The sequence below is a fragment of the Coffea eugenioides genome, unplaced genomic scaffold (assembly GCF_003713205.1).
Source record: "Coffea eugenioides isolate CCC68of unplaced genomic scaffold, Ceug_1.0 ScVebR1_1101;HRSCAF=1899, whole genome shotgun sequence".
NCBI classification, from domain to species: domain Eukaryota; kingdom Viridiplantae; phylum Streptophyta; class Magnoliopsida; order Gentianales; family Rubiaceae; genus Coffea; species Coffea eugenioides.
In genome coordinates this window covers 1-9,938 of record NW_020861479.1, presented here as the reverse complement: position 1 = coordinate 9,938, position 9,938 = coordinate 1, and the positions used below count along the sequence as shown (strand labels likewise).

Below are 9,938 nucleotides of genomic sequence, written 5' to 3'. Positions count from 1 at the left end.
GTGGACACTTTCATGGGCAATCAAGACATTATCTAAAATCTGTCTCCCAGGAACAAAAGCAGATTGGGAGTGACAGATACAATGGCTCAGAACACTCTTAAATCTGTTTACAATTACTTTAGAGATGACCTTATAAATGACATTACAAAGACTAATATGTCTAAAATCAGTGATTGTGGAAGGGGAATCAGTTTTGGGTACAAGGCTAATTAGAATCTCATTTATTGATTTAAGAAGATGGCCAAAGTGAAAGAAACCTTGAACAGCATGAACTACATCAGTCTTAACAATGGGCTAGAATTTTTGAAAAAAGAGTGAGGACATACCATCTGGTCCAGGAGACTTGTTCGGATGCATTGAGAAGACTGCCTGACTAATTTCCTGTTCTGTTACTGTCCTGATCATCTTGCTATTCATCTCTTCTGTTATGGCCAGAGGGATGCCTTGCAGGATTTCCGTGAACTCCAGTGGACTCTCTGTTGTAAAAATCTGCTGAAAGTAATCTAAGATCTCCTGCTTGGTTTCCTCCTCATTCCTACACCACTCCCCACCTCTATACCTCAGAACATTAATCTTGTTCACTTTCCTTCTCCGCATCACTTTTGCATGAAAAAACCTAGTATTCTTATCCCCTTCCTTCAACCAGCTCACCCTTGCTTTCTGGCTCCAGTACAGCTCCTCCCTCCTGTAGGCATCAGCCAACTCCCTTTTTAGACTAGCCAGCTTAATCCTATAGCCATTCGGTTTATCTTCCTTCATCCTCCTAATCTCCTCCCTCACCTGTTCTATGTGTTTCCTAGCATTGCAACAACTCGCCTTACTCCATCTAAACAGATTCATTCTGACATTTTTAATTTTGCACTTCACTCTAAACATCTTAGACCCTGCTTGCTCCTCTTGCCATGCCTCCCCAATCACCTTACCTATATCCTCCTTTATTATCCACCTCTTATCAAACACAAACCTTCTCTTCCACCTCCTCCCCCCTGGTTGTGTATCCAACACCAGCATACAGTGATCAGAGGCTTCGGTTTCCACATGCAAACAAGTTGCCTTAGCAAACTTCTCTCTCCAGTCTTGAGTTCCCAAAATCCTATCTATCCTCTCTTTTACCTCCCCCCATTTCCCCAATTATTACACCGTGTCCATGGGACTCCATCATATCCAATATCAATCAGAGCATTACTGTTGATGAAAGAGTTAAACGCCTGGAAACTGACCTCAGCTCTTGGTTTACCCCCCCATTTCTCCATATTTGAAGTAATGTCATTCAGGTCCCCCATAATAGCCCAATATTTGCCCCATAATGAGCTTCGCCTCCTTACAACCTCCCACTATGCCTTCCTCACCCCTGCATTTGAGCTCGCATAAGCACAGATGCACCACCAGTCTATCCTAGATTCACTATCCTCTATCAAAAGTTCAATGGTAAAGCTGGTAAACAACACCTTCTTTACTTTCAACTCCTTCTTCCATATTGCTGCCAGGCCCCCAGCTCTACCAACCGGATCAACTACAAAAACACTATCAAACCTCAGCCATTGCTTCACATATCAAAAATATCAATAAACTCGATATTAGTTTCTTTTCGAGAAATGGTTCATTTCGAGAGATGGTTCATTCAATGTTATTTTTTGGATCTCTAAGATTCGAAACCGTGCCTTATTTAAGGAGTATCAAACTCTTATCACTTGACTCAATAATCGTGGTTGGTACTTATATGAAGTGGTTTTTACTTTAATTTTTTTTTGTAGAAGAGGACTAAGACTTAAAAATGTAGAGAGGAGGTGAGCTGCACATTCTCCTTAGTATATATATATAGAGAGAAAAACACACTTTACTTCTCCTAGTTTAGATTAACACAATTTTCTTATTAAGTAGCTGGTACGGTGTTGGAATCAATAGCAATCATGAATTGTTGATACCACGTCTTCCTCTCCGGCTCTGCCACTAAAGGTGTCTTCGAAATCCCACTCAAGAATATTACGCTTTAATCTCTCTTCTTCCCCTCCAATTAATAGTAATGCACAATTACAAGTTGGTCGTCCACCACAGCTGACGGCGCAAATCCTCCAATCCCATTCCAGCATTCAATTCTTACACACAAAACTCATTCAGATCACTCGTTTCTCTCCCTTGGAAAACGCGTCCGATTTTCAAACATCAATCCAACGACTCCTTACCCTTTACTCTCTCTTCCTTCTTGTGATTCCCTTCACGCCCCACCATTGACTTCTCTCCTCACTTCTTCTGTCTTCCTTTAAACTCACTCATTTTGTTTAATAAGAAGAAAAAGTAGAAAGGAAAAGACTTAACAAAGAAAAGTAGGGTTCAACCGATAGCCCTCCTAGCCGGAATCCATTTTTCTTCTTTGATTCTTCGATTTCTTGATCAAATTTTTTGTTGGTTTGGTCTGATTTCAGTTTTTCGACCATAAATTCCATCAGAATTATACTGAAAAAAATACTGGTATTTTTTTCTTCTTCTTCTTCTTTTTGTTTCGGTTTCTGGATCAACAACCTGTTGATCCATCAATGGAATCGTTATCTGATGAAATCAAGTCAATATCCCCAAGTTTTTCAATCAATAAATGAAACCCAAATCGTCATTAATCCGCAGCTCGTCCATTTCAGATAGCGCCGGGGGATTGTTGTTCAGGTCGTTATCTGCAGCATCATCATCAATGGCGGCGCCGAGGAGTGTGGTGGTTGATGCCGGCAGTGTCGGCGTTGGTGTCGGAGGAGGGAGGGCGAGGGATGAGGAGAAGAGTTTCGGGGATTATAATGCAGCGGTTGCGGGGGATTCGCCCACCGGGAAGAAGGGTAAAGTAGGGGAAGGGGTGATTTTTCCGTTGTCCCGATGGGAAGTCATGGCAGGGTTGGGTGTATTTCTGTTATTTTCCGTTGGATTGGGCTGTATTTACCTGACAATGCCAGCTGCTGATTATAGTAAGCTCAAGTTGCCTCGGACCCTCTCTGATCTTCGCATGCTGAAGTAGGCTGCTTCTTTTTTTTTCTATTAAATTTCTTTTATAAATGCAATTCATTTTTGTTGGATTTTGTTTATAATTATCGATTTCTTTATGGTGTGGTAGGACCCTTGCATATTGAAGTTTTTGTTTAACTGGCTGTTGTTAAGTAGTAGTATGATATGGTGATTGGAATTGAAAATGTGTGTGGTATTGTGAGGTTTAAGTGTGGAGTTAATTGGTCAGGTTTATAGGGGTGTTTAAGCAGTGGAATGTGGATAGCTTAATACAATGTGCACATAGACATAGGGGGAAGGGGTGAGATTGTTTCATTGTGACTCGAATGGTAGAACACTTGATAGATGCAAATGGTAATTCTTTGAGCTTGCATAGAAGTTCGAAGATCCCAAAGTGTACTATTGGTTTGACCCTCCAAGATCCTACATTTTTAAGAGCATAATGTACATTTTTAAAAGCACTATGTACTGGTGTATTGCTTTTTATGTATTAAAAGGATATAATTGGAGAGAGCTATGCTAGACTTGAAGGAGGCATTGGGCTGAATGTGGAGCAGTGTAATATATGGCGTCATATCTTCAATTGAAGATAAATAAATGTGAAATGGATAGGAAACCATATCTAAATGTCAAAAAAAGACCCCTGAGAATGAATATGTGTTTCAAACTAGTAAAAATAAGTGGTAAACCAGACAAGGAAACAAAACTAGCACCAGCGACAACTCCATGAAGAAACTGCACTATAGAAGGAGAGCATAAGCTCAAGATGGCGCGCAGTGAGAAAAAAAAAATGCCCATGGTTAGACCCAACCCACTCACCCAAGCACCTAATCTTTTCAAACTCATAAAAGTTAGAACCAATTCAGGCAGGCAACAATGTGTATGCCAGAGAAAGAAACAACAAACAAATAATCCACTAGACCAGCAAGGAAATAGAAAAATACTAAATTATTGGAGGAGGGAAATACATGCGAGGAGGAGATCTTTGCCGGACTACTATTAATGCAGAAGACTAGTCAGAGAATTCATAGTTCTCTCTTTGGTCTCAAACACATGATTGAAATAAGGAATTGCAGAACATAGTAATAGAGGGCTTGTGTAAGTATATAGTGTTCATAGCTTTTCCATGAATTAGTTTGAGTCTTCTACAATTAACTTCTAGGAGCTCATTTGTGTTTCAATTTATGCTACTACACTTTCTCCAAAATGGAAAAAAGTTCCTTAATATTGGCAAAAAAATTCCTGGAATTGTGTTATTTATCTTGCCAATGCGCAAAGCCTATTCAAAGAGTTGAAACGGGCATGCTGTGTGTATGAAACTTCCAAGTTTTGGAACTTTGCACTATTTCTTGGTTTTTCTATTGCATTTTGTTGAGGGAATTCATACTGGAGGTTGGTCTGCTGGACATGCAGAAATGAAGTCTTGTACCACAGACAACATTTTTATTTATTTATTGGCCCCATAGCATGCAGTTAATTTCACCAGGATAAATTTGCTAATGTATGTGCTGGTACTTTGAGAGTAATTTCCTTTCCCCAGCCAATCAAAGCTTTTAAATTTTCTGGAGGTGCTTGAGTATTTGTTGCTTGTTGCCTGTTTAGTTGGTTGCATTTTCTTGGGCCACTAATGGTACAAAGTTCTGCAGCTTACACTAGCAAATAAGATGACAGACTTTTAAAATGGGATAGTTTTAATCATGTCAACCAGTTGTTTTTATCGCCAATATCTGGTCTTAGATGTTTGTTTTCCAGATGAAGGTGTCAAAGCTGTGATTACATCACACGTGAAGCTACATGGTTAAAGATGATTTTTTTTATTTTTGGGTGAAGAAGAAGAATTTTCTTTTACCAATCCAAAGCTCAGAACTTTTGCCTTTGGTTGCAAATTTTGCAGATGGGGCTTGAGTAATCTGGTGTCCTAGCTTTCTTCAGCAGTGTCATGCAAATCTGGTTATTTCAAGTTGTATATGTTTTCTACTTTCTCTAATATGTCTTGACTTGAGTTTATTGATATCATTACTTTGCCATCAATTCCAGACTGATTGTTTGTATAGCCAAAATTTGTTTTATTTTGCTTGAAGTTGTGTTTACTATTCTATTTCAGAGATCATCTTGGAACATATGCTAGTGATTACCCAGCACAGTTCATCCTTGGTTACTGCTCAACATACATCTTCATGCAGACATTCATGATTCCTGGGACTATCTTCATGTCGTTGCTTGCTGGAGCACTTTTTGGTGTTATCAGGGGCCTTTTCTTGGTTGTCTTTAATGCTACGGCTGGAGCATCATCCTGCTATTTTCTGTCTAAGCTAGTTGGAAGGCCTATTGTTAGTTGGTTTTGGCCTGAGAAATTGAGATTTTTCCAGGCAGAGGTACCTTTACCAAGACTTACTGTTTTGTATTTATTTGATTGATAATATATGCACCTCATTCATGACAGTCATTTCCATTGCTCTTTTCAGATAGCAAAACGCAGAGACAAGCTGCTCAATTATATGCTGTTTTTAAGAGTAACTCCAACCCTGCCAAACCTTTTTATCAACCTGGCATCTCCCATTGTTGATATACCATTTCATATCTTTTTCCTGGCCACTATGCTTGGGCTGATTCCCGCTTCTTACATTACTGTCAGAGTAAGTTAATTTCTAATGGGTTGTGCCTTCAATTTGTGCCGTTTTCTATGGTAGTGGTCCCCCCCCCCCCCCCGCGTCCTCCCTCTCTCCTCTCTTTCGCTATTATGCTTAAGATAACCCTTACAGGTGTATTATTGTGACACAGCAGTATATGCCATTTCTTAACATTGTAAAAGATGGAACTTACTAAAAAACAAAATTTTAGATAAATAAGATAGAGCATCTGTAGGCCATTGCTCGAAAGAGTCTTTGGACCAAGTAGAAGTGGGATAACTTGGTTCATTTTTGAAAGGGATTTTATTACCGGAATGCCTTCATTGTCTCGTTGGGCTGATGTTTTGTGGTTGTTCCTGGTAATGTAAGAACTTTTGCCATTGGAAATCTTTAACCTGTCATTGCCTTGCAAGTGGATTCTGTTAAGTTACACTTACTGATTGATGTTTTTTGATTTTATCTTAATACACTTGATCATATATGAAAATCCATGTGATGCTGATTGTTCTCTAGGACACTGAATATATAATTAGTTTTCTTTTCTTTCTTTCCGCTGTCAATGACCCATAACATGGGTAATTCTGCTTTATTTTGAATTCTGCAGTTGTTTTATGTGATTGGTTATGCTTTGTGTCAGTAATTATGTGATGCTGATTATTCTATAGGACCCTGAATATAGAATTCGTTTTTTTCTCTTTCTTTCTGCTGTGAATGACCCATAGCATAGGTAATTCTGCTTTATTTTGAATTCTGCAGTTGTTTTATGTGATTAGTTATGCTTTGTATCGAAATTACTGAATACAAGTGGAATTACTGATATGCTCCACTAGTAATACTCGGTGACAGTTATGTCTGCATGAAGCCTTTCTGTTATTTGTTGGTTCACGCCTTGAACACATTTTGATTTACAACTTCTGCTTTTGTTATCATCAGGCTGGCCTTGCACTTGGAGACCTAAAGTCAGTTAAAGATTTATATGATTTCAAAACTTTATCGATTCTTTTCCTCATTGGATTGGTGGCAATAATCCCAACCCTTTTGAAGAGGAAGCGAGTGTATGAATAGAGATACTTATTTTCACCTATCCTCTTTTTGAGGAAATGAAACTGGGGATAGGGTATGACCTGCCTGGTATACCATTGTAAAATCTTGGGGAACAGAGGTGTGAGCCCTTTTTAACTCCAATGCACCTGAAGGTTAGGAAGTGGATTTACCTTCACTTGCAACTTGCAGTCAATCACTGCTTGAAGCATCAAAAGTAGTGCTAATTTATTTGATTTCTGTATACTTATGACTCACCTGTCTGCCTGGGGAACTGTGAGGGCACCAAGCAGCTGGAAGTGTTCCATGCTATTCATGGTTTAAGGGAGATGAAATATAACCAAATGGGAAATCGTTTTTTATTCCAATATCAGCAGTCATCTTTAGTCATTTGTTAGGTAGAAGTAATGTTGTAATTTCCATAGGTACAAGTAATGTTGTAATTTCCTTTCTGGGTAATCCGTTCCCTACGGCTTGTTCCCTATTTTGTTACATGTGTATACTATGTTAGGATCCTATCCGATTTGACATCATACAGATTAGAAATAATAATTCCTTAAGTTTTTTTTGTTGAGTATATGTTTTTCTTGGTCCACCGGGTGTATTATTCTGCTCATGGTGTAACTTTTTCAATGTCTTGCCACTCTGGGGATCAAGAAAGACATGGGCGAGTCTAGACAAAGTTAGTTCCCTTTTACTGTTGATGCCTGCTCTCCGACTTGAATTATTCAGGCTATTTATTACCTCTATATAATGGGTGCCCTAATGTCAGATTACCTTACTTTTTCCGGGGCCACTGAGATATTGTCTGGAAGCCTACTGGTTGAATTTAGTGCTTTTATTTTAGATTGCGAGACATTTGAAATGAAATCTGATTTAAAGTGAGCTTTTGAGATTTGAGAAATTTTTTATTAGATGTATTGTGTTTTCTCACAAGGTTTAAGGGAGGGAGGGAGGGAGGGAGGAGGGGGGGGGGGGAAGCAACTTTCGAGATGGCTGATCAACATATTAACCCTTGTCTGAAAAGCCTTATTAATCACGGGACATGTCATTAGAAAGTGGAAACTGCTAACTAAAAGCAATCCGACAACCATCGTAATTCTAAGCGAGACAAATGGCTGATCAACCGAGAGGGGAGTTGGGAGTTGGAGTGGTTTTTTTTTTTCTTCTTTTCTTGCCTTTTGAGGGAGAGAGCCGAGAGTGAGAGTGAGAGTGAGAGTGAGAGTTTGTGTGCTGGAAGTGTGCTGAAATTTTTTTTTTGTTTTTTTGAAAAGAGGAGGGCCGAAAGAGGGAGTTGAGAGGGGAAAAATTGGAGTCCTTCTTTTGTGTGGCTTTTTTTTCTTCCCTTCTTGTGTCTGATGGTGTGTTTTTCTACTGGAGCAAAAGAAAAGGCCGAGAGAGAGTATTAAGAGAGTGGAGTTTGTGTGTTAGGTTGGTAAAAAAAAAAATGACGGACTTCCAAATGACAAGAAAGGTGCATGGAAAAATATGATGAAATTTTTACCAAAATGAATAGAAATGTCCTATGGGAATTGAGTGTAAAAATGGGTTGGCACATTTACTTCTTGAAATTGTCTTGCCTTCTGGCCGTGTCAAACCTGATTTCTTCTGGTCATGGATGTAAGCTGTCGTTCGCAATCAGTGGGCACTGGCTAATTAAAATGAAAGCGGCTGCCAGCAAAGCAATGACCTCACCTCCACATAGTTTAAGTATTTCATCCTGATAGCATAACAAACATGATATTCCTTTTCTCAACATACTTTGGTATTACTGTCCAGAGCTTCAAATCATGAAAGCAGAATTGATTTTCATTCCTTTGCCTGCAATAGGTCACTTGGTGTCAATGGTACAGTTTGCAAAGCTGCTTGTAAGTTGCAGTGAGGAGTTCTCAATCAATTTGCTCCTTTTCAAATTGCCATTTGATGCCAAATTTAATTCGTACATCCAATCACTTTATACACAAACAACTAGAGACATACAATTCATACAACTCCCAGATCCCCAGTTGTCCTCACAACCGGATGACCCTCTTGCCATACAATCTGCATTGATCGATAGCAATAAGCCCCATGTCAGAGATTTTGTTGCTCACCTAAAACATTCTGGATCTTCCAAACTTGTAGGGCTTGTCGTGGATTTGATGTGCACAAGCATGATCGATATAGCTAAGGAGTTTGAGATCCATGCCTATGTTTTCTACCCTTGTGCAGCTGCAATTCTTGGCCTCAGTATCCTTGTCCAGGGTCTCGTGGATGACAACCAAGATACATCTAAGTACAAAGATTCTGACCATGAGCTATCAGTATCAACTTATATCAATCCTGTCCCTGCTAAACTAATCCCTGAATCAATATTTGACGAGGAAGGCATAAATCTGAAAATTGCCAAAAGAGTGATTGCAGAGACAAAAGGAATCATGGTTAATACTTTTCTTGAACTAGAGTTGTATGCAATAAAGGCCCTCACCAGCAATCCAAAAATACCGCCGATTTATCAGGTAGGACCTTTGATAAATGATGCTGGTATTAGTAGCAACCAAGAAGAGATTGAACCCATAATCAGATGGCTTGATGATCAGCCTACTTCCTCTGTAATTTTCTTTTGCTTTGGTAGCTTTGGATCTTTTGACAGTGACCAAGTTAAGGAGATTGCTTGTGCAATCGAGCTTAATGGATGCCGGTTCTTGTGGTCTTTGCGACGTCCACCACCTAAAGGCCGTCTTGAGTATCCAAGCGAGTATGAAAATCTTAATGAAGTCCTGCCAGAAGGGTTCTTAAAACGAATAGCAGACACTGGAAAGGTGATTGGATGGGCGCCACAAGCACAAGTTTTAGCCCACACTGCAGTAGGAGGCTTTGTGACACACTGTGGATGGAATTCAGTGTTGGAAAGTGTTTGGTTTGGGGTGCCAATGGCCGTATGGCCGATGTATGCCGAGCAGCATATGAATGCATTTTTTGCAGTGAAAGATTTAGGCATAGCGGTGGAGATTAAAATGGATTACATGAAAAACAGCAGTCAAGTTATGGTGAAAGCAGCTGAAATTGAGAAAGGAATTAGACAACTAATGGAACCAGAGGGCAAAATCAGAAAAAGAGTGAGAGAATTGAAGGAGAAAGCAAGAACTAGCTTAATCAAGGGTGGCTCGTCTTATATTTCCTTGGAATGTTTGCTTCAGCATTTGTCTTGTTTCAGCTGATTAAACAGAAACAATATGAGGATTTTGGGAGAAGGTTATTGTGTAAGGATTATTTACAGTTCAATTGAGCAGTTTAGTGTGA

At 39.4% G+C, this 9,938-nt stretch overlaps 2 protein-coding genes across 4 annotated transcripts; both read left to right on the top strand.

The window, feature by feature from the left end:
- The first annotated feature begins 2,055 nt into the window (after positions 1-2,055).
- On the top strand, positions 2,056-7,235 carry LOC113754910 (uncharacterized membrane protein At4g09580-like). 3 transcript variants are annotated; one of them, XM_027299097.1, is made up of 5 exons: positions 2,057-2,469; positions 2,634-2,994; positions 5,090-5,360; positions 5,451-5,621; positions 6,549-7,235. In XM_027299097.1, exons 2-5 carry the CDS (start codon positions 2,684-2,686, stop codon positions 6,678-6,680), a joined length of 885 nt encoding a protein of 294 aa, XP_027154898.1. In that variant the 5' UTR covers positions 2,057-2,469; positions 2,634-2,683; the 3' UTR covers positions 6,681-7,235. The 3 variants fall into 3 exon arrangements, with proteins under 3 accessions (XP_027154895.1, XP_027154898.1, XP_027154897.1); XM_027299096.1 differs by having other exon boundaries at positions 2,620-2,994; XM_027299094.1 differs by having other exon boundaries at positions 2,056-2,994.
- A 1,265-nt stretch (positions 7,236-8,500) lies between these two features.
- LOC113754909 (anthocyanidin 3-O-glucosyltransferase 2-like) lies at positions 8,501-9,856 on the top strand. Its single transcript, XM_027299093.1, has one exon. The coding sequence runs from the start codon at positions 8,501-8,503 to the stop codon at positions 9,854-9,856; it is 1,356 nt and encodes a 451-aa protein (XP_027154894.1).
- The last annotated feature ends 82 nt before the right edge of the window (positions 9,857-9,938 follow it).

What these genes read in the sequence shown, in the direction of transcription:
- LOC113754910 (XM_027299094.1), top strand. Translation starts at nt 2,591, where the DNA reads ATGAAACCCAAATCGTCATTAATCCGCAGCTCGTCCATTTCAGATAGC. An exon ending in TCTGATCTTCGCATGCTGAA is followed by an intron (nt 2,995 to 5,089) that starts GTAGGCTGCTTC and finishes ATTCTATTTCAG; the next exon opens with AGATCATCTTGGAACATATG. An exon ending in CTTCTTACATTACTGTCAGA is followed by an intron (nt 5,622 to 6,548) that starts GTAAGTTAATTT and finishes TGTTATCATCAG; the next exon opens with GCTGGCCTTGCACTTGGAGA.
- LOC113754909 (XM_027299093.1), top strand. Translation starts at nt 8,501, where the DNA reads ATGGTACAGTTTGCAAAGCTGCTTGTAAGTTGCAGTGAGGAGTTCTCA.